Source organism: Fimicolochytrium jonesii (assembly GCF_025526975.1).
Source record: "Fimicolochytrium jonesii strain JEL569 chromosome Unknown EV422scaffold_1, whole genome shotgun sequence".
Taxonomy (NCBI): domain Eukaryota; kingdom Fungi; phylum Chytridiomycota; class Chytridiomycetes; order Spizellomycetales; family Powellomycetaceae; genus Fimicolochytrium; species Fimicolochytrium jonesii.
The window spans coordinates 102197-122805 of NW_026515668.1; the positions used below are offsets into that span (position 1 = coordinate 102197).

The following is a 20609-nucleotide window of genomic DNA, read 5'->3' on the forward strand; positions in this document are numbered from 1 at the left end:
GCCCCGTTTTTTTGGCCAAATCCCCCGTGTAGCGAAAGGCCCCCCCCCCTTCCCCCCCCCCCCCCCCGAACGAGTAAGAACATGATGACCACGCCCGGGGATTTTTGTCGTCGTGAAGACTGGGGGGTTATGCGCGGACCGGATGGCGGGATTTGGCGTGCATGTGGGTGGGGGTGGTGCTGGGATCCCGGTTCTGATCGTTGGGCCCGCCTGCGTCCCTGCGTCCCATGGGAAGCATGTGTCGAGAGCTGGTTTAGCAAGTCGACGAGGGGCAGGTTTGCAACGTGTCTGAGCGAGGGTGCGTACCGCAGGGGGGGGGGGTACGAGGTGAGGGTGGGGTCTGGCTTGGCGTCGTGGGTTGTCGCATCGTCAGGAGTAAGGTGACACTTATCCGCCCCTACATGCGCTTGGTGCACGCGCCTGCAACGTGCTGGCGGTGAGTCCCGTCCGCGGGTACGGGAATCCGTATTCCAGCCGAATCGGCGGGGAATATCTCCCGATTGCCCATCTCTACATCCGTGTTGCCACAGTTGCAACTTCGGGACGGGATGCCAGTCTACTGTCCCCCTCCTCAAACGGTCGGAACATCCTCCTCCTCCATCTCAACCTCATCATCCGCAACGACAAACCCCGTCAAATCCCCTTCCTCCTCCTCCCCACTCCCATCTTCCCCATCCCCCACACCTCCCCGTTGTCTCACACCAGGCGTCGACCGTCCCCATGCAAACCGATACCCCCCGCCTACCCGTCTCCCCAACCCGCCGACCGCCGGCGACAGGAGAGATTTGGCGTAGAACGCTCTCAGAGACGCGGGTGATTTCCCCACCGATTTGACGGCAGAAGACGGTGTAGACCCTGCCGAGTTGCTGACTACGAAACCGGTCAAGTCTTTGTCCCAGTCTTCGTTGGGGAGGGGTTGTTCGTCGCCGGAGTCGGAGGAATTGGACCCAGGTGAGAGGGCGGCGGAGAGGTCGAGGAAGGGGTTGGCTGTTGTTGGGGAGGGGCGTTTGGTGGCGTGGCGGGGGATGAGTTTGCGACGCCGGCGGAGGGGGGTTTTGATTATTGGGGGGGATGGTTTATTTGGTGGTGGTGGTGCTTCTTCGACGTCGACAACATGCGCAGGTGACGCGACCCCAACGGCGACGTTATGGTTGATTGGAGGTGTCCCATCTCCACCAGAGGTGGTCGACCCCGAACTCGCAACCGAAGGCGAGACGATCTGCTGCGACGTCAGACTTAGATCGTGCTCCACGGCCAGGAGGGCGGATTCGAAGGCGAGGTCGTCGTCGTTGTCGGATTCGATTTCTGTTATGGTGTCTATGAGTGTTGTTGTTGTTGTTGTTGTTGTTGTGGAGTGAGGGATGGAGGGGTGAGGGCGGGTTTTAAGGGGCGTTTCGGGGATGTAGTGTGTGAGGTCGAGGTCGATGTCGAGGGGAATGTCGTAGTCCATGTCTGAGTCGGTTGGGTCTGGGTGTGGTGGTGGTGCGAGGGTGGTTGTTGCGTGGGAGATAGGGGGGAGCGCTGAGATACGACGGGTTGTTGGTGCGGCTGTTGTTTCTTGATATGTGCATCGTTGTGCTGATGTTGATTTCGATGTCCCGCCCGCACCTCCGTGCATCGCCGGCGGCATATTCTCATTCCCACCACCCTGATTCATGTTCACAGTTCCCGCACCGCCTGGATGCGCATGGCCATTCCCTGCCCCCTCTCCACCTCCCAGACCTCCACCAACCATCCCCCTCAACACCCCCTCCAACCTAACAGCCGGCTCCACAGCATTCATCTCCGCAACCCCACCCCCCCACACCCTACACACCCCCGTATGCAACAACAACACCCCCCTCCTAACCATCCCCCCCTCAACCCCAACTTTCACCCCCAACGGCATATCAACACTCAACCCCGGAATAAACCCACACTCCATCGCCGTGATGCAGCTGAACCCATCCGTCAAGACCAACCGGAGCATCTTGCGCGGGAGTTTAACGCGTGGTGGCGTTGTTGCCGGTGGACGATTTCGCATCCCAGGGGTGGGCGGCATCCCCGGCTCGGCTTTTTTGGGTTTTTGGTCGATCACCATCTCCAGCAACGTATGCTTCGATACCCCGACCTCCATCACATCCTCCACCTGCAGCACCACCGCCCTATTCCTCCCCCCATCCGCTCCAAGAACAACCCCATGCGCATCCCCGACATTCCCCGGAATCACCCTCCGCGTAATAATCCCGCTCTTGAGGTCCGTGAGCAGGATTTGGTTGACGACGTTGTCGAGAAGCTGGGCGTCGGTAGTGATTGGCGCGGGGGCTGAGGAGCGGAGGTAGGCGACGCATTCGGAGAGCCAGGTTGGGTGGACGTGGAAGCCGCGGGTTGTGAGGAGGGGGAGGAGGCTGGGTGGGATGGGGGGTGGGGGCTGGGATTGGGTGCACTGCATCTGTGGGGGTGAGGTTGTGTTGCTGTTCTGGGGGTTTGAGAGTCGACAGTAGGAGGGGCTGATGCCTGCTGAGCGTCTGTCCGATGCCCGCTCGAAAGACGGCGAAGGGAAGGGCGAAAGGGGAAGAGAGTGACGGCACGCGCGCTGTCGAAAAGGGCTCCCACGGCGGGCTTTTCTCGCCTTCGGACACTCTCGCTGTTCCACCCATCCCTCCTCGGCCTGGTTTCCCTCCGTGCCTTGCATACCTTCCAAGCGATTACATATATAGCGTCACTTCTTCCAACCACGGTTTTCATTAGGTGTAAACTACAGTATATCATTCAGCCAAACCATCATCCCAAGCACAATCACACGCCCCAAAATCCTCCAAAAAAATGCCGCCATCAAAACTCACCCAACAGCAATCCGCATCAGAACTCCTCCGCCTCCGCCGCGCCGAAGAGCTCCTCTCCTACATCGACCGCATGAAAGCGCAAGAAGCCGCCACCCGCCGCACGCTTCTCGCCGAGCATGTTGCTGTGCAGAAGGCCGCGATTGATCGTAGGTCGACGGTGCTGGAGAAACGCAGGGTCGCGAGGGAGAGGGAGGAGGCCAGGGCACGGAGGGAGGGTGTTAGGGAGGTGAGTGGGGAGATGTCTCTTCGTGCAAAATCTTGGAAACGAGAATGCGCTCATGAGTCCCTTTTGTAACTCACATCACCAACAGCGCCGTCGCTACCTCGAAGCCATCTCTCGCATCCCCGATACCGTAGATGAGTCCCAGCCCGCGCACACCACTTCCTCGAATCAGCACCATCCACCCAAAGCACCACCACCCGTCTACACAGGCAGCATCCAATCCATTCCACTGCATCACAACCCCTCCCGCACCGTCCTTACCGGGCTCCAGACAAGCAGCGCCGACGTATCCCTTCCGCGGCGGTCGATGACGAATCTCATTTCCGAAGACCGACATCTAGACGGTGATGCAGCGGTTCACCATCGTGCTCCTACCAACCCTCGACGCCTAGCATCCAACGCGAAAAGCCACCCCAGACGTCTCCACACCCGCACCCTGCACAAATCGGCAGCTTACCACGCCCAAGCAGCCGACATGCGCATGGTTCGGACAGAGGCGGGGCGGAAAGTACTGCCGCCGCCTAGCCGACAAGGAATACCTGCTGACGAGGTCGGAAATGTGAGCGGCGACGACGCGAGCCGTCCCATCACAACACCATCCTCCAAACCTTTCACCCCCACAACGCAATCACAGAAACCCAGCACCGCCGACACAGGCAAACAGATCTGGCGTCGCGTCCAACTCCGCCTCCTCGCCGCCGGCCAGTTCCAATCCCCCACCGCCACCGCCCCTCCCAAAGTCTTCCGCACAGAAGCCGCCTTCCGCCGCTTCAAAGAAAAATACAACGACCCGAATTTAGACAAAGACATCCCGGATGAAGAGACGGAGAACAGTGAGGAGAAGGCCGGCCCGGCGGGGACACGGTTGGCGAGCAGGGTGGCGATGTACACGTCTGCGACGAGGAACCGGAAACGAACCGTGGCGTTTGTGCAGAGCCGGGGGACGACGGGGGGCGGGGTGGTGGGGAATCTGCGGAGCGGGGAGGCGGCGGGGAGGAGCGGGACGCCACCACCTCGGAATGGTGGTGGGAAGGCGAAAGAGCCGACGGCGCTGATGTCGGATACTGACCTGGGAGTGTTCGCCCTCCACCTCCGCACCGCACGGACCGACCGCTCCTCCCCACCGCCTAATCTAGACCTCATCGACACGGGCGAGTCCACCACCATCCCCGCCGACGACACGACAATGGAAGTCGACGCATTCGGCGTCCCCGTCCGTGCAGGTGGCAAACGACGCGGGACGATGATCGCAGTTACGCGGCAGGGCGGGGTGGACACGCGGCGGGACAGTGTCAGTGTCGGACGTGGAGGTGGTCGGGGTACACCTGATCTCAACACGGGGATCGCGGAAGTGATGTTAGATACCAGCGGGACGGTGTTGACACATGAGGAAGCGCTCTCGGCTGCCGTGGAGCAGATGGGGAAGGGGAGGAGGGGGATGAGTGCTTCACAGCAACCAACGCAGGCGAGGCAGTCGGAGTATGGCAAGGAGAGGGGGATGAGTGGGACTGGGGATCGGGGTAGTGGCGCGGGAAGGGAGAGGTTGAGGACTGCGCCGACGGGGGACAGCGCAGGTGCCAATCTGAATCAGCAGCAGCAGCAGCAGCAGCGTGGGGAGTCGCAGGTGAGAGCTTCCACGGCTCCACCGGGATCGTCTGCCAAACAAGGCGATTGGCGGGCGGGCACGAAGCCTGCGAGCGGGAATGATCTCGGGGTTGGACTCGCAGAAGAGGATGAGGGTGCCCATGAAGATACCGTACATGAGACAGAGGAATCCAACACCGGCGACACAGTCCCATACGACCCCACAACCGCCCTCCCCACAACCGCCCTGACCACGCACCCTTCCTCCCCACCTCCCCGCCGCCGTCCGCGAGTCTTCAAAACCTGGCAACCCATCTCCTTCAGCGCCGCGGCCGAGACCAAACGGGTGTTGATGCCCAAACGTCTTTTCGAACTGCCAGCGTCGTCCTGTGGGGAGGGAGAGTGGACGTCAACGGTGATGAAGGGTGTGACGCCGGTTGTTGTTGATAAGTGGAGGGATGATGATACTAGTAAGGGAGGGGAGAGGATTGCGGTGCCGAAGGTGATGCGATTTTGGAGTACGGCGCCTGGGGCTGCTGCTGCGGGAGCGCCAGTATCGCATGCACGGAGTTGATGAGAGTGATAGAACGATGTTTTATGGACTTGGATAGTATGTACATACATGACTCGTAATCTACAAAGCCACATTATATTGAAAGTGATCAACCAGCCTACAGAAATCTACATGCTAGCAGACAGCTTCTCGGCCAACTGCTTCAGCTCAGCCTTGTCGGCTTCCTTGCCCGGCCACCCGACGCCCAAGCCTTCGGTCTCGTTGGGCTTGGGGATGATGTGGAAGTGCACGTGCTCTACGACTTGGTGGGCTAGTTTTCCGTTGTTCTGATAGGGGAGAGAGGGGTATAAGTAGAGACGCCGGTGCGTCAGGGATATAACAACGGTTCGATGACCTACCTGGAGAACGTTGTAGTTGGGCACATTTAGCGCCTTGGCGACCTTCTTTGCGACGGGGAGGATGTCAGCGAGACTCTCGTCGGAGAGCTCGTGCATGAATTGTGCATGTTCTAGGAAATCAAACAATATCGAGTCACCATCATCCGTTATCGAGTCACCATCATCCGTTTCGCTTCTGACGCGTACTCCCCATCATGCCCATACACTTACGTTTGGGAATCACCAACTGTTTGCATCACATGCGGCAAGAGAGCATCCAATGGTGAAGTTTGTTGAGTCCATCATTTTTTCTCCACGTAACCCAGCACGGTGCACTCATCGCCTCCTACTCACAGTCTGCGTTTGTTACTTCCAAAGTCAGCGTTCGGTGCTTCCTCAAATTGGAAAGGCAGCCCATACCAGTCATTACTCACATGTCCCTTAGCGATAGGTCCAACGTCCAGAAACGCATAGGTGAGCTCCGTCTCTATCACTTTGAACGACGGGATGGCTCCCTTGATGATCTGCGAGTCGGAGAGTAAAAAACGTGTGAGGGGCTTGACTGGTATAGGGAGGACCAAGCTCTTGCAAATATGGCAAGGCCCAACATACCTTGCAGAAGATGCAGTTGGCTGCCATTGCGATGATGTTATGGGTTCCCCGATGGTTGACTGTCAAGGTAAGTGAGGGTTGAAGTTGAACTTGGGAAGCAGCGGGTGACAGCGAAGCAACTGGAGAACACAGGCGGAACCGCGCTGTCGAAATCAGCGGGATTCCCATATTGACAGGACGCAAGCAGCCCTCTGTGCGCCACCCTCTGGGGGACTTGATGTAGAGTGCGGATATCACCTTCCTAGTTCTGAGACACTTCCCGTCCTCCGGTGATCCAGCTATCCAAGTTATCTGATTGCAGCAGACTGAGCCCAGAAAGCCTCACCCGAACGTTCGCAGCTTAGACCCTCAGACCTCTCTTTCTCATCCGAGTTCAAAGCGCATACTGGCGCCTGCAGCATAGCATCCTCTAGCTCAATATCAATAACTTAGTAGATTCCAAAGCAAGTGACCACGCATAGCCGTAGCATTCAACAATATGCCAGATTCCAAACATGCCGTTCGGTTGAAATCAATTGGTAGGTTTGTATTTGCTCGTCATGGACGACCAGATCTAGTGCTCAGGTGTACCTTATCCTTTGCAGTGTACCCCACCGACCCTCAAACCATCGTCGCCGAGATCTCTGCAGCGGGCGCCGCAACGCCATGCGATCCCACCGATCCAGCGTACAACACGCTGGCCAAACTGTCCACGGTCAGATGGTAGGCAGACGCTAAATATACGACGTATGCAAGATCTTCTCAAAAATTCATGAATGTATATGCTTGTACCCATTTCGCAGGCTTCCGCCACTCATACCAACATCCAATGACAAACACCGCAACCCACTATACATCGAGGCGGAACCTAATGTATTGCGCGACGCTGGTAAGGAACCATAGTATCCTATCCTGCATTGACCCCTCCCGCCTAGCGTTCTGAAACTTGCCTCTCCATGCTTGAAGCGAAACTGAACTTCCCACGCAAAGACATCATGCAGTCATATAGGGAGAGGGAGTTCCTAAAAGTAATACTTTGTGGGAGATGCGTGCCATCCTCCTAACTGACAGATGCTGGAGCTGTTTTCTGCGACCGCTGAATGCTCATCTTTAACGTTTCCTAGAGCAATCCGAATTCTCGCTTTATACTCGTGTTCCGTGCACAGACTCTCGCCGCGAAAGCCGAAAATAAGGAGTGTAAGCATATAGCTAGCCACATCACCACTCTTCTCTTCACTTTGTTGTTTCGATCGTCAGTGCACTCCTGACGCATCTCCCATCCCATGCTTTTCTCCATTACATCAAACAGCGACGCCCGCCTCCCGCACACCCCACTCCGCCACCACCATCCCACTCTCCAAACGCCTCATCCGCCGCCTCAGCCGCGACCCCGAGTTCATGCAACAAGTCCAAGACGCCCATTTGCACTCCGCACCCAATGACAGCCGACATCGACGAGCCCGTGCTGCTGTCCTGGAGACTGGCGCTGGAACGGTCCCGGGAAGTGGGGATACGAAGCGCCGCGGTAGAAAACGGGTCAAAGCCCCGGTCGAGAGAAACGATGAAACAGTACCAGCGACACACGACGCACCCCAAGCAGCCCTCGACGACGACCAACTACCACCTCCCCATCGCAGCGATCCATCCCATAATCACGTCAACGATGAAGACAACGACATCCAACCCCATCATACAAAGAAACCTCCCCGATTCCACCCACCCCGCACGCAATCCCTCGCCGACGTGCTCCGATGGGAAAAAGAAAGCCCGTTTTGGCGGCTCAAGGGGCGGCGGAAACATGGGGAGGAGGGAGTTCAATCACAGCGACGACATGGGCGTCGACATGGGGAAGGAGAGGGACAGGGAGATGGCGGTGAAGAAGAGGCGGCGTTGAGATATACGTACGAGTTTGGTCCGCCGGGCGGGATAGACATGGAGGAGGTATGTGTTCCGACCTCTCGATGACTCGAAACGTTGTCGAGCAATCATTTTCACACTCTTTGCAACTAAGGATGTTCTGTTGAACACATTCACGGATGTGACCCGCAAAGGCACGCAGATCCAGCGTAGCGGGCGGGTCGCGCTCGCTGATGCTGGGCTTGTAACGTTGGGGGTTGTTGGTGATGATGCGAAAGGAAAGCATCTGCCGTCATCTGCGGCGTCATCGGCGTCGTCAGCTCCTTCGGCGGCGACGAGGGAGTCGGGTGAATTGACGGGTCAAGCGGAGCTGAAGCATAGGGATCGCATGGTGAGTTCCTAAACCTTTGCGGTTTGTGAAGGAGATTTTGGGACGGCCAAGATACCCTTACTAAACTCATCCCCCCAACGAAGCAGGTCACGACAGCCCATCACGCCGCACCCCCACCGCACACCGATACCGCCGCCTCAACCACATCAACGCCCCACGTGCCCGTCCCAGCCGCCACCAAACCCGTCCCGCCCACAATCACAAAACCCTCAACCCGCGGGCCTGCCGCCGTAACCACCGCACACGCCTACCCCTCCAAACCCAAACCCATGCCCCTCCCCGCCCTGCCCCGCACATCCCTCATTAACACCAACTCTCTCCCCCGAACAACCGCCCTAACAGCAGCACGCTCCCTCTTCGCATCCCTCCCCTCCCTCCCCCTCCCCTGCCTCCCACCGCCTCCGGCACCCACAACCTACCACCACAAAGTACACACGACGAGCACGCTGCTGTTTATCCAGCAGTCGCAGAAGGCGCATGCGGAGCTTGTTGGGGCGTTGAGGCAACGGTTGGTTAGGAGGGTGAGGGTGGGTGCGGGGGATGGGGTGGAGGTGTCCAGGGTCTGGGGGAGGGTTAGGGGTGGAGCGTGGAAGTGAGGGTTAGTCGGCGTGTTGATTGATGGGTGTTTGATGTACTTCTGCTATCTTGGACGTGGACGATCGACCACAGACGATTGCCTTCCACATCCGACTCCAATCCACAAGTGTTTCCGAATACAGATTTCCTGTTTCATTTTCTCATCACAATTGCATCTCATATATAGTACAACTCCCCTAGAAGTAGTTTGGCAGAAGTAGTCGATAGGAGTAGCCGTCGATCCACGCTTCCCGATATCGAGTAGAATTCCACCTTTCAAGTCAGTCGGTCTCCATAGAGTCGGACCCTCCTGTCTGGTTCAGACGATCTACACGTTTTTGGGATAGAGGATCAGTATCCTTTCCGGCTTAACGTTGATTGTGGAAGTAAGAGATTACATACCTTGCACCGCCTGGAGGAACGTTTGCAAAGCTGATAGAACCCCGCGGGGAGAATGAGTTAGTAGACGGGTCAGGGGAACCTCACAAGCAGATGGTCTAGTCGGGGTTCTCTAACCTTCCGTGTTGCTGTTCGGACCTGTGAGTCGTTCGCAAAGTCGTGGAGGCGATAATTAGCAAACAATGGAATAACAGATTAACAGAAGAAGCGGAGAAACCACATACCTAGCTGTCCAATCAAGCTGTTTAGCTGTCCGGTACGCAAAGCTGCACTAAGAGAGCGGGCCGATTCGCGGAAGTCAGCGCCGTTCATGATCGTCTGAGCAACAGATGAAAATTTAGGAGAGGATGAAGCGTTTGATTGAATAGTCGGCGCAGCTTACCTGAATCTCCGCGGTTGTACGATTGTCCTTTGGCGGGAGGTTTGGGAACAATGCCCTTGAAATTTCGGTGTTGCTTAGGATCGGTTGCACCATTTCTGGAGTGATCACGCCCAGAACCTCATCCGCTGGAAAAAAAAAAGGGATTGTAGGCATGAGAACCATATTCGCGTACCGTGCTTCGGAGGCCATGTTAACACCAACAGGAAAAGAGATAGCCATAGGCTTACCTGGCTCAGCCTCCCTATCTGAAACACTGATATTTGCCAAAACACGGCGGATCTGTTCCAGCTGGGCAGTGGTGGAGCCATCAGGCGACAATGGGGTTTGTTCTCTGCGCGCGAGAAAATCAGTACCAATCGTTCGATCGGGGGCATCGAAGGGGTAGGTCCCTCCACCTTTGACTCTGCTGCAAAACGGACAAGAAGTCGCTCTCGAAGCCGCCAGCCGACGGAGGGTTGTTGATGATGGAGTTCACTTTCCGCGCCAACTCTTCGTCCCTGTCCGCTTTTGGTTCTGTAATCGCATTTTGCGTGAGACTCTCGATTTGTGGGATGTGATGCCCCTCGCGGAAACACGGACGGGCAGGAGTACCACATATCGGCTCATCGCTTCGCCATACCTTGCAGCCAAAAGAACAGTCGTTGCGATGATGACTTGAACTTCAGCACATACACGCGCCCCTCGGACTGCGTCACCTTCAGGAAATCGGCCTCTTCTGGGAAGATAATAAGATCATCCTCTATCGCTCCCGTGCGACGATCTTTCCAATACAGGTGCATAAGCCCATCCTGCCAAGTGTCCAACCAAATCCAGTCATCAGTTTCCGCTCCCCACCGTGCGTGCCACCACCCGTCTCTCCCTCTATCGCAAGAAAAGGGCTCTTCCTTACATCGCCCTGGTTCATGTACAGCAGTCTGCGGGATTTGAACGCGTCATGTGAGCGTGGGTGATGGCCTTACAGATCACCCAACATCGACACATACCCTTTGCGAGCCTCCGGCGTAACGCGAGTGCCTTCTCGGGTGCATTTGCCTTTTTCCAACAGCGTCAAATAGAAATTGCGACGTACGGAGATCGTTAGCGGAAAAGTCGGTCGCCGGGAGATGCTAGGCGGGATGTCCCTACCGGCTCTGAACGAAACGAGACCTTCAGCGCCGTGCTGGGCAGCGGGTGCCGCGCCGAAGATATTACCACCTGCTGAGCGGGTTGCCATTGTTTGCGCGTGCGGGCGGGCGAGGACGAGTGGAAAGTGAGACGATTAAAGGGTAGAAGCTGGGTCGAGCGTCCACCTTCAACTTCCGGAAGCGACGCAACTGTCTGGTTTCCCACGCGTCGGTCAACCCTCCAGATCCACTCCAAGCATTCGCGACCAAGTGGACGGAGACGGTCATGTATACATACGTAGTATTCAACCCTGGACCTGATCTAACCCTAACCTAACCCTAGGCGTTCAGTTGGAAACACAACGAAAAGGGAAGTTTGCATATAGGCTCATAGAACAGCGACGGGTCAAAAAAAACCGAGGAAATGGCCGAGCAGAGGTCCAAATCCAGTCCGTTGGGAAGGATGCCAAACAACAGGATAAGAACGATGTGGCCCAGATGTATATGACAACCATCTCGAGTATCCATATTTTCCGTTGATCGTCATGAAGAATGTCCAATCGGTCAGCAAGAGCTGCAAGATCATCCCGCGGTGGTCCAAAGCTTGCGTGGACAGATCATATTCTTTTCCTTACGTTTTGTGTCCAGGGGAGTGGGTTGGTCTTATTCCGTTCGTGCCAAAGTAAGCACCACATTGCCACCACAAACCGAGCAGCCAACACTTGATTCCGCATCACTTCCTGTATCAATTTCTCCTACCGATCGTCATCAAAAGCCAGATGGTCAGCAACATCACGTGGCCCATTTGGGATGCCCTCGAAAAGGGAAGGATTTGCCTACTTTGTGTGTACGACGGAATCGTTTCGCCTTCTTCCACTTCTTGGCTTCAGCGAGGTGATTGCGATCGATGGTAGACCCCGGCTCATCGTGAACCATTGCAATCTCTAGCACACATCGTTCGTTTGTTTCCTATTGGTCGCCATACAATCCCCCATCTTCAGCAAGATGAGTAATGTAAGCTCGGACGTAGGTTTTTATTCACTGTTCCGGCAGATCGCTTTTAGTCCAGCATGGAAGGTTCTTTTCCAGTAGGAAGTGAGGAAAGCGATACGTCTGGATACAGCGGGCATTCTCCATCTTACAGTATTTGAAGCCCATATCATAGCACCAAACCTTTTGTTGTGTGTGTGAACGGAGCCCTTGGGGGCAGAGGGTTGACAATGAAGACGATGGACCATAACTACCCGCTGACCAATCAATATCATGACACTTGAGGAACGCACATGGAGCATTCAATGCAGTATGCGGGATGGATCTGCAGTCAGGATCACATTGTGGAACTTGGACGGCGCCGGCCAAGAGCAAAATCAACCTTCCCAACGCCATCAGGTTCCACAACAAGGTTCTGGATGTTATTCGACACTGGACAGGCAGCGGACTCGGAAATCGCAGAGCTCCTGAATACCGTCGCGGCGTCCTTTAAAACTGGGCAACTACGCAATAATTCGACAGCGCAACTAGCTGTCACTTTTGGCCTGCGAAGACGAGCCGCTGAAATGGAAACTTTGCCAGCGACTGAAAGGAACGGAGGAGCTGCCGGACTTGCAACGCCATCCCGCCCGACCGAGCAAGACGCAATCCCGCGACTTCCGCGGCGGCGCTCAGAGAATTGTTCCACTTCAACCGGACCATCACAGAGGCAACCATGGCGGTTGGAGCGTGCAGAGGATTCTTCGTGCACTATTTTGCACCTATTCCATATCTCCATCCGTCGCCGCCCTTCCCGCGCCTCTCATATTCCTGCCTCCTCCCCTCTTCCCTCTTCATGGCCCGCGACTTCCTGCCCCTTCTTGAGCGCCTGCTCCCCTGTTCGCGCCAAAGGAGGCGCACGCCCACTATTGGTGCGTCATGAATTCCCTCCCGGTATAGTTCTTGATGTCGATCATGCGAACTCTCTTGTGATGGGTGGTGCTGCACCAAAGCTTTCCTCGACACGGTTCCCTACATATACGAACGGTTTTGGAAATGGATGGACGTGCGAGCCCCCCTGGGAGCGTCTGGCGGAGTTTACGACGGTACGAGAAGCTACGTGTGTTTTCAAATTGGGACTGATTATGCCCTTTCAGCGACGCTCGGATTATGTTGACTTGGTTCAGCATTTCAATTTACGGGATGGAAGTTCTTCTGTCATGACAATAGCTTACAATTTACAACCCATCTGATGCATATTCCGACCTTTTAATTTAAAATTTACATGTCCTGTTGGACGTCGACGACTCTTCTCAATAAGGCTGCATGAAAGCGCCGCAATGCACATCAGTGGTCAAGTTCTCTGCCAGACAGACCGATGGCGCCCTCACCACTATTTGCCAGCGCTATGTACCGCCAGCAGGCCCGAGAGGTCGATCGATGTGCCCTGACGCTCCTACATGAAGTCCCAGAGTTGGCCGCAGTCAGTCCTCATCCCAGAATTCTCAAGGCCATGCATCCCATGCACACACGTACATTCTTGTAGCTCAGCATCAGCTCCTTGAAAGCAGTAAACTCCGCCAGGCTGCTCAGAACATCAAATACATCCCCATCTAGAGCTTCCTTCCGAGATCTACCGCGTTCCAAACAGGTCACTGTCAGTTCTTTTTGTCAAGTTGTCAGCAAAGGCAAACCAGGTCCCACTTCATCATCATCAAAAAGGTTGACATGCTGAACCAGCTCAGCCGCGCCTTCAACCGCTTCTCTATGAATGTTTCTATGAGCTTCACCTGGAAGAGATGATGCTGGCATGAGCTTCCATCGGTCACAGTGCGGACATGGAATCTCACCAAACAGACACATACATAGCTGTGAAAGAGATCAGTGTAGACAAGCTTGTTCTCCTCGTCATCGGTAAAGACATCGCAGTTCTCTGCCATGAACGTCTCCTGTAGCTCAATGAAATATGGGTCTGATGGAGCAGGTTGAATCAGCCCGTAGTCCAGTATCAAATGTTATGTCTCATTTGAAATGACATACATACCCATGAGCATATCTTCTAGCTCGCCCACGACTTCGTCGAACTGGACATCTGCACTGCTGCATTTGCTGAAAGGCCAAGCGGAATCAGCGTTTTGATCAGGGCAATGCTGTTGACCTGGCTTCATGCGCTTTAAATATGGAAGCCAGTTCTGCGTCGCCATCGTATCCTCTAATCTCGCAAAACCGACAAATGGCGCGCGCAGGTTCCCCACCCACCTGCTCTTGGCCACCACCTCTTCCCCTTCCCCGTCGCTTTCTTTCAAGCTACGCGTCGAGCTACGCGTCGAGCCGACGCGGCTACTTGAATCGAACCGGATGTCCTCCCCGTCCACATCGAGATCTAAGTCTGGTCACGGCAAAAGGATTGTTGGTCACCTCTGCATTCTGCCGCGAATGGGATACGAAGACTGAACCTACCTACGCGGGAGGCAGTTGCGGCCATTTCGGAGCTGATTTTGGTGAGACTGAGGTGTGTGTCGTCCTGAGTGGAACGTCCTCACTGCACGGTTGTAGCTTGAGCAAAGTTCCGTAATGTGGGTCCCGGAGTATCGCTGCCTCCTGACACTACTGAGGTGATCGAGCGTATGCAGCTACTCTCTATATGCCTGTGTAAGATGCCTGTCGTAGTTCTGGCGTTGGAATGTTGAAACTTGACGGAGCGGCTAAAAACGCGTGACACTGCGACTTTTGGAAGCATGGACGGTTTCTGGCGGTCACTCCTGGTTCGGGGCCAGACGGTGTGGACAACTACCCAGTTTGGTCGCGGTGAAAGTCCCCGGCTAGCACCTTCAGCATAGTACACTTGCGGTCCAATCGTCCTTAGCACCATAAGCCTTGCCGAATTCACCCTCGTCCATCACGGAGGAATTTTGTCACTCCAAGCTGGTTCTCAAAGAAAGTTGGACAGGCTTCAGCCAACCTGCTAAAGTTGTTGCGCAAAGCAGAATCACGTTCAATAGCTGACGCCTGGGATGAATGGATTAGTGGGATTCGACTTGGTGTCGAGGGAAGATGGTGTGAGAGGGGCCCTGGCGGCTCAAGCGATATTTACAGCTCTCACGAAACGGACGCAATCAGTCACTAAGTGGGAGCGAGCCCCGCAGAAGCGGCGGAGAGGAATGCGAAGGGTGGAGCGGCGACAGCCGGGATCATCAGCCACAGCAACGCCATTAGCAGCGCCCTGCAAGGCCGCCCGATCAGAGTTCAGTCCAGTGGGCAGTGGGAAAGGTCGCAATGTCAGGGGCGCGGGAGGGCAACTGTCAAAACGCAAGCACTGATTGCTGTGGCCTGCGCGATCGAGAATGCGACCAGTGCGCAGATATTGGTGGTGTGGGAGGATTTGGACGGGACGACGGCGACGGCGGGGAGGCTCAGCAATCAGAACAACGACGACTGAGATTGCGCCTCCTGGTAGCCATGCATTCCCGTTCACGCACGCAACTTCGGCGATTGGCTAGTCTCCCGAGTTGCAATGCTCGTCCAACCGTCTCCCCGCCGTTGCCCGATACGATGGATACCTAACCCTTCCAGAACCCAGAGGCGTCCAAACAGTAGCTGTCAAATCATGATCCGGACATTTCGTGGACGACGCGATGGTCCTTGTGGTTCACTTACCTATCATCATCGTTGATGGGGACGGGTGACGAGAAAGTCAACAATGATTTTCACCGGAACCCGGCATTGTAGGTCGAAGAGGAGGTTAAAGCCTGGAAAGCGAAAGATGGTGACGACTAGCTACTGGGAGAGTGCACCGGCCAAAAAACGACAACGCAAAGAAAAACCTCTTCCTGTCTCATCAATTGTCTGACAACTTGTTCGAGGATTGCATATCGATGAAGCAAGACCGTACGAGTACGTTTCATCATACCGTGCAACAAGCCGTGGCCGAATGTGGTCGTGGGATCGGCGACCGCTGCAAAGACGTCCTCCGATATAACGGGGAAAGCTGTCCCTCTTCTTTCCAACACCTCAACACGCCCGGCCTCTGTAAGGCGACCATGTCTCCGATCGATATGACGAGGATAGTGGAAAACAATACCAAAGATTGAGCGGTTGATGGAGGATGATGTATTTACCAGGTATTTCTCTCTGTGAATTTGCTGCTACATTATCTTCTATCAATACGTCCTGGTTGCGGGCGGATGAGCGGGCATGGGTCTTTGGAAGTGGAATAAGGGAACAGTGGAATCAACAGATCGATCTGCGTTCATCTATCAAGATGAATGAACGCAGACGCCAGAGGGAGCAACGAATTGGAACCGACGAAGGCAGCAAGGAACGCCGCAAGCTCAGATGTTGTGGAGAAATCATCGTTCCCTCTTCGTAGATCAGTAGCATATCAGATTTCATATAGCTGTGGTTCATAATGGGTGTATCATCGTCACTTTTGAATCAAATATTTCCATCCAATGGAGTGACATCTGTTAGCCTTGATGCCGATACAAGCATTCTCAGCGGACGCTATGCATGTGTGTGTGTTGCAGGGAGAGTGGAGCGGTTGTTTGCAAAGGAAGTAATGATGCCATCTCCGAGGCAGTTTGTTCACAAGGTGACGCGTCTTTTCCCACGGCGTTGATTTTCGGCGAACGAGCACCACAACCTCCCTCAAACCCCCACCCCAAACATCTATCACAAACGCTGACCACCCACCCCCGACCTACTATACAATCCACCTTCACCCAATGTTCCGCAACCAGTAAGTTCTGCCTCATCCCGCCCTGTCTCACCCCCGTGACGTGCCGTGTGCACTGCCAGCACCCTACTATTTCCGCTAACGCGATCTTGCCAGGTACGACTCGGACATCACGATATGGTCTCCGCAGGTAAGAAAACGTTGGAGCTCAGCACGATTTTGGGCGAGAGCCCTGAGCGGTTGTCGAGATGATTCATAGCTGACACTGGGGTTTCATTTGTAGGGGAGGATCCATCAGGTGGAATATGCAATGGAAGCCGTGAAGCAGGGTTCGGCGTGCGTCGGTCTGCGCTCCAACACCCATGTTGTGATATTAGCTCTCAAGGTGCGTGTTCATGCGGAGGAGAGCGTTAGGCGAACGGGAAAGGGATGAGTTGCTGATCCTCACGATGCTCTGCAGAGATCACCCGGCGAACTGGCGTCGTACCAAAAGAAGCTGATGCGTATTGACGACCATATGGGGATTGCGATTGCTGGGTTGATGTCAGATGCGCGTGTGTTGAGGTGTGTGCCTTTGTTTTTGAGGCTGCTGAAGTGAAGGGAGGAACGCTGAGACTGATACATGTTACGAATCCAGCACATATATGCGCGCAGAAGCTATGAAGTCGAAACTTATCTTCGACCGACCGCTGCCTATTTACCGGATCGTCGCTGCTATTGGAGACAGTGAGTCCGTCTTTTTCTAGATCGGCAGCTTGACGACGTTGCACTAACAACTTCTGTGATGTTATGTGATGTTCTTCAGAGGCCCAAGTGAACACACAACGTTACGGTCGCCGCCCCTACGGTGTAGGACTGCTCGTGGCCGGTTACGACGTGAGTACGCAAAACCGAGATACCATTTCGTTGAACTCGACCTCGCGAGCCTAATCCCAAACTCCCGTCTCACCCATAGGACGCCGGACCACACCTCTTCGAATGCGCACCCTCCGGCAACTTCTTCGACTACTACGCCATCTCGATTGGCGCCCGGTCCCAATCCGCAAAGACGTATCTTGAGAAGCATTTTGAGTCGTTCGCAGATGGTACGCTCTCAAAATCCTCCTTTCCGTCCGTCGAACACCGTTCCTCATTAGATGATATGAAACAGCATCCCTCGACGACCTGATCGTGCACGGCCTACGAGCGTTGCGGGATACCATGCAGCAGGACAAGGAGCTGGATATCAAGAACTGCTCTATTGGGATTGTGGGCAAGGGTGTCAAGTACCATTCATTGGAGGGCGAGCCTGTTCAGAAGTGAGTTTGGGAACCATTACAGGCCTTAATCGTGACGCGCATTGAGTTGTCAAGTATGCTCATCCGCACGACTTTTTTCTCCGCACATACAGATACCTCGACCTCCTTGGCGACGGTGCGGCCCCCGCCTCCACAGACGCACCAGCAGCACAAGACGATACCGGTGCCGCGCCCATGGAAACCGACCAATAGTATTCCCGTCTCCCCACCACCAGTATATACAGAAACGATGCGAGCTGCGGGGTGTTCATAGTGGAAATGATATTTGCAAGATATGTGATTTCAAGAAGAGTTTGCATGTTATGTTGGGGGTATCTGTTGTTGTGTGAGGGAGTTTGTGGGAAAGTTTGTGGTGCAGGGTTATGATTTCGAGGGTTGTGCAGGTTTGGCAGACGTGGATTTCCCGTGCGGATTTCTGCTTGTTTTGATGATTTGATGATCCAAATCAGCACATCGCGTATGCAACCAAAGGCAGGACTTGGGCACGATACATACCATACCAGGAAGTAAAACCTCCAAAACCCAGACCCCATCCACACTCCCAGCCTTCCACGTCGGTTCGACGAGATGGCGTAACAGCTTCTGCGTCCCGGGATCTATAGTGTTGTCTAACGATGCTGCTAACGCCTCTAACGTCGGTGTCATGTCCTTCGATTGTCGTGGAATGTAATGGGGCAGTTCCTGGATGATATTCCCCTTCTTCTTCTCCAGCTTGGTAGGCAGCAGTGTCGGTAATTTCCCTTCCTCCTTGACGCCCCTCCCTGATCCTCCTGCATCATCCACCGAATGCTGTTCACGCTGGATATGCGAAATCAACCCAGCGGTCGTCATACCCCCGACACCAGAAAGCGGATCGTCCGTGTCCGTGAAAGGAGATGATTCGACTTCACCCTCTTCCAGAGGGCGGCCGGAGGTGTGCCAGCCGTAGGGGTCTGCGTAGATATTCTTTTCGCGTTTGATTCCTACGATTCAGCATGCTTAGCATATCAGATCACCAGAGGGCGAAAAGGAAAATTGGGACACACCGTGACGAGATAACCGCACATCGAAAGATTCCTCAACGCATCCGATGGCGAGCTCAACCAGTTGCTCAAGAAAAGCTGGTGACTGCTCGGCTTCATCGATGATACTCGGATGCACCACCGTGTCATAAACCGTATACCTCCCCCCATCTACACCCAGCCTCAAAAAGTTAGAACATCCCCCATTCTTCCACCACGTTGATCTGACTCAACACATACCATCCCCACCCCTCCTCCTCCCTCCCAGCACAACAGTAACAGCCCCGTCCTTTCTCGGCTCGCTGATCCGATCCGTCTGCGCGAGATTGATCTTATGTGTTGATTTGCCATCCGTGGTGGTGAGACACCATCCCGGGCGGACTGCACGGGTTGGCGCGAGCGGGTTGAGGGGGTTGATGCCTTCGGCTGTGGCGGATTTTTGGAGGGTGGAGATGAGGGATTTGTATTCCTGTAGGGTTGGGAGAGGGATGTTACATGGGTGGATGATAGGAGGATATGAGGAGGGAAAGGATTTGAGACGCTACCTTTGGGTCTTTGGCGTAGAGGGAGTCGAGGGCGGTCCATAGGTTGGTGGCGCCTTCGCGGAAATCGTCGGGTGAGGGCATGGGTAGGGTTTGAGGTGATTGTTGCGTTTTGCGGTTGTACGGTTGTGTATGAGTGGTAGGAAGGTTGGACTTTGTCGGTTTTTCGCGTGGGCACTTGTAAACGCGTCAAAGCAACACGACCCGTCTTCTCAGCACCCTCTCTGACAGTTTTTTTCTTCAGGTTTTGGTTGCGGTATCGGAATCCTCACCGACCCACGTGGAGGAATGCTCGTCTCCCCGCGTGGGCGACGACCAACGAAGGGGGGTAGAACCCATCGTGTGGCACGTGTACACGGTGAGTTTGCGAACCGTTTGCGGCATTGTAGGAGGAGTAAGGAGAGGAGTATGAGGCTGGTAAGTAGTGCACTGCATGTCCCACGCGTTTCGTTTTGCGACCTTGACATCTAACCCTTTCTTGTTCATTTCATTCACAAAGGCTGAAAAGGCCCAAGTTCGCTGCGTTTCGGGTCGTCCGGCCCGCCGGCCCGGGGCGAATCGGATTCGACTTCGCGGATCTGGTCCCGTGTCACCTCCGCTACGGAGGCGCCGAAGAACGGATGCCGTGTCCTACGGAAGGCGAACGATACTGGCGGGTCTCGTGGGGCTCGCTACGTCGCCGGCCTTGGGCAAGCCGGGTTCGTTCTCGGGGGTCTGGATCATCTCCTCGTCGGGACAAGCCTCCTTTCGGTACAGTAAGGGCGAAGTGAGGGACGCCGACTCCGCCGAAGTGAAGGTCTCTGGCCGAGGCTACTATGACGACAACTACGGAGGCCACGGCGGGGGTTACGGCGGACTGTATTAGGCCTCATCCCTCTCAGGCCCTTTGGCTAAGATGTAGCTTACATTGACGTAATTCACCTCTCCCCAAGGGTTTGCCGTGACAAGAAATCTGTTGCTGTCAAACTTCTGTCAATTTCGTGCTTCTGTACGCGTTTCACCATTTCAAGCGTTTCTGATGACATGATGACTATCAAGAATGGACTGGCAAGATATCCTGTATCTGATCTGGTCAGTTTGACAGCCAATCCTACTCGCATGTCGAGTATTTTGTAAATCATATCTTTGAAACTCGCTGGGTCACGCCGGTGATGTGCACCCGACGCTGCGACGCTTCCTAGTATTGCATTTCAGTAGTTTCGTGCGAGCTGGCTACATGTGGAAGGATGCCTTGTACGAATGGGGAGGGTCAGGCTGGATGGGGTACACATGAACGCCCAATCTCGTCGAATCCGCACTTTG

General features: G+C 55.0%; 9 protein-coding genes across 9 annotated transcripts; 4 read left to right on the plus strand and 5 right to left on the minus strand.

The window, feature by feature from the left end:
* Window positions 1-571: 571 nt before the first annotated feature.
* On the minus strand, window positions 572-2431 carry EV422DRAFT_502345 (uncharacterized protein; the record flags this gene model as incomplete). The annotated part of the gene is made up of 1 exon (XM_053068258.1): window positions 572-2431. The coding sequence occupies one exon, from the start codon at window positions 2429-2431 to the stop codon at window positions 572-574; it is 1860 nt and encodes a 619-aa protein (XP_052929807.1).
* Window positions 2432-2595: 164 nt separating this feature from the next.
* On the plus strand, window positions 2596-5213 carry EV422DRAFT_510668 (uncharacterized protein). Its single transcript, XM_053068947.1, has 2 exons — window positions 2596-3051; window positions 3137-5213. Exons 1-2 carry the CDS (start codon window positions 2806-2808, stop codon window positions 5204-5206), a joined length of 2316 nt encoding a protein of 771 aa, XP_052929808.1. The 5' UTR covers window positions 2596-2805; the 3' UTR covers window positions 5207-5213.
* On the minus strand, window positions 5214-6207 carry EV422DRAFT_510670 (HIT-like domain-containing protein). Its single transcript, XM_053068948.1, is given in 6 exon segments — window positions 5214-5472; window positions 5545-5654; window positions 5755-5770; window positions 5945-5947; window positions 5958-6047; window positions 6136-6207. The coding sequence occupies 6 exon segments, from the start codon at window positions 6160-6162 to the stop codon at window positions 5314-5316; spliced, it is 405 nt and encodes a 134-aa protein (XP_052929809.1). The 5' UTR covers window positions 6163-6207; the 3' UTR covers window positions 5214-5313.
* Window positions 6208-6350: 143 nt separating this feature from the next.
* Window positions 6351-9363, plus strand: EV422DRAFT_616029 (uncharacterized protein). Its single transcript, XM_053073953.1, has 8 exons — window positions 6351-6653; window positions 6720-6837; window positions 6918-7003; window positions 7081-7142; window positions 7239-7311; window positions 7424-8055; window positions 8126-8362; window positions 8449-9363. The coding sequence occupies exons 1-8, from the start codon at window positions 6614-6616 to the stop codon at window positions 8956-8958; spliced, it is 1758 nt and encodes a 585-aa protein (XP_052929810.1). The 5' UTR covers window positions 6351-6613; the 3' UTR covers window positions 8959-9363.
* On the minus strand, window positions 8811-11106 carry EV422DRAFT_510681 (adhesion regulating molecule). The gene is made up of 11 exons (XM_053068949.1): window positions 10845-11106; window positions 10703-10751; window positions 10609-10633; window positions 10339-10507; window positions 10115-10232; window positions 9947-10050; window positions 9720-9844; window positions 9562-9655; window positions 9455-9475; window positions 9341-9370; window positions 8811-9266 (listed from the first exon to the last, which is right to left on the minus strand). The coding sequence occupies exons 1-11, from the start codon at window positions 10930-10932 to the stop codon at window positions 9220-9222; spliced, it is 870 nt and encodes a 289-aa protein (XP_052929811.1). The 5' UTR covers window positions 10933-11106; the 3' UTR covers window positions 8811-9219.
* Window positions 11107-13184: 2078 nt separating this feature from the next.
* On the minus strand, window positions 13185-14276 carry EV422DRAFT_562626 (the ARF-like 2 binding protein BART-domain-containing protein; the record flags this gene model as incomplete). The annotated part of the gene is made up of 7 exons (XM_053071972.1): window positions 13185-13247; window positions 13328-13424; window positions 13496-13581; window positions 13657-13763; window positions 13836-13900; window positions 14051-14180; window positions 14252-14276. The coding sequence occupies 7 exons, from the start codon at window positions 14274-14276 to the stop codon at window positions 13185-13187; spliced, it is 573 nt and encodes a 190-aa protein (XP_052929812.1).
* A 2133-nt stretch (window positions 14277-16409) lies between these two features.
* On the plus strand, window positions 16410-18040 carry EV422DRAFT_1766 (20S proteasome subunit). Its single transcript, XM_053065123.1, has 9 exons — window positions 16410-16529; window positions 16623-16656; window positions 16750-16851; window positions 16927-17030; window positions 17104-17192; window positions 17272-17342; window positions 17422-17551; window positions 17617-17764; window positions 17857-18040. Exons 1-9 carry the CDS (start codon window positions 16516-16518, stop codon window positions 17954-17956), a joined length of 792 nt encoding a protein of 263 aa, XP_052929813.1. The 5' UTR covers window positions 16410-16515; the 3' UTR covers window positions 17957-18040.
* EV422DRAFT_1869 (uncharacterized protein) lies at window positions 17853-19565 on the minus strand. Its single transcript, XM_053065177.1, has 5 exons — window positions 19311-19565; window positions 19006-19234; window positions 18790-18936; window positions 18260-18726; window positions 17853-18179 (listed from the first exon to the last, which is right to left on the minus strand). Exons 1-5 carry the CDS (start codon window positions 19389-19391, stop codon window positions 18012-18014), a joined length of 1092 nt encoding a protein of 363 aa, XP_052929814.1. The 5' UTR covers window positions 19392-19565; the 3' UTR covers window positions 17853-18011.
* On the plus strand, window positions 19311-20258 carry EV422DRAFT_1900 (uncharacterized protein). The gene is made up of 2 exons (XM_053065190.1): window positions 19311-19724; window positions 19807-20258. The coding sequence occupies exons 1-2, from the start codon at window positions 19596-19598 to the stop codon at window positions 20170-20172; spliced, it is 495 nt and encodes a 164-aa protein (XP_052929815.1). The 5' UTR covers window positions 19311-19595; the 3' UTR covers window positions 20173-20258.
* Window positions 20259-20609: the final 351 nt, after the last annotated feature.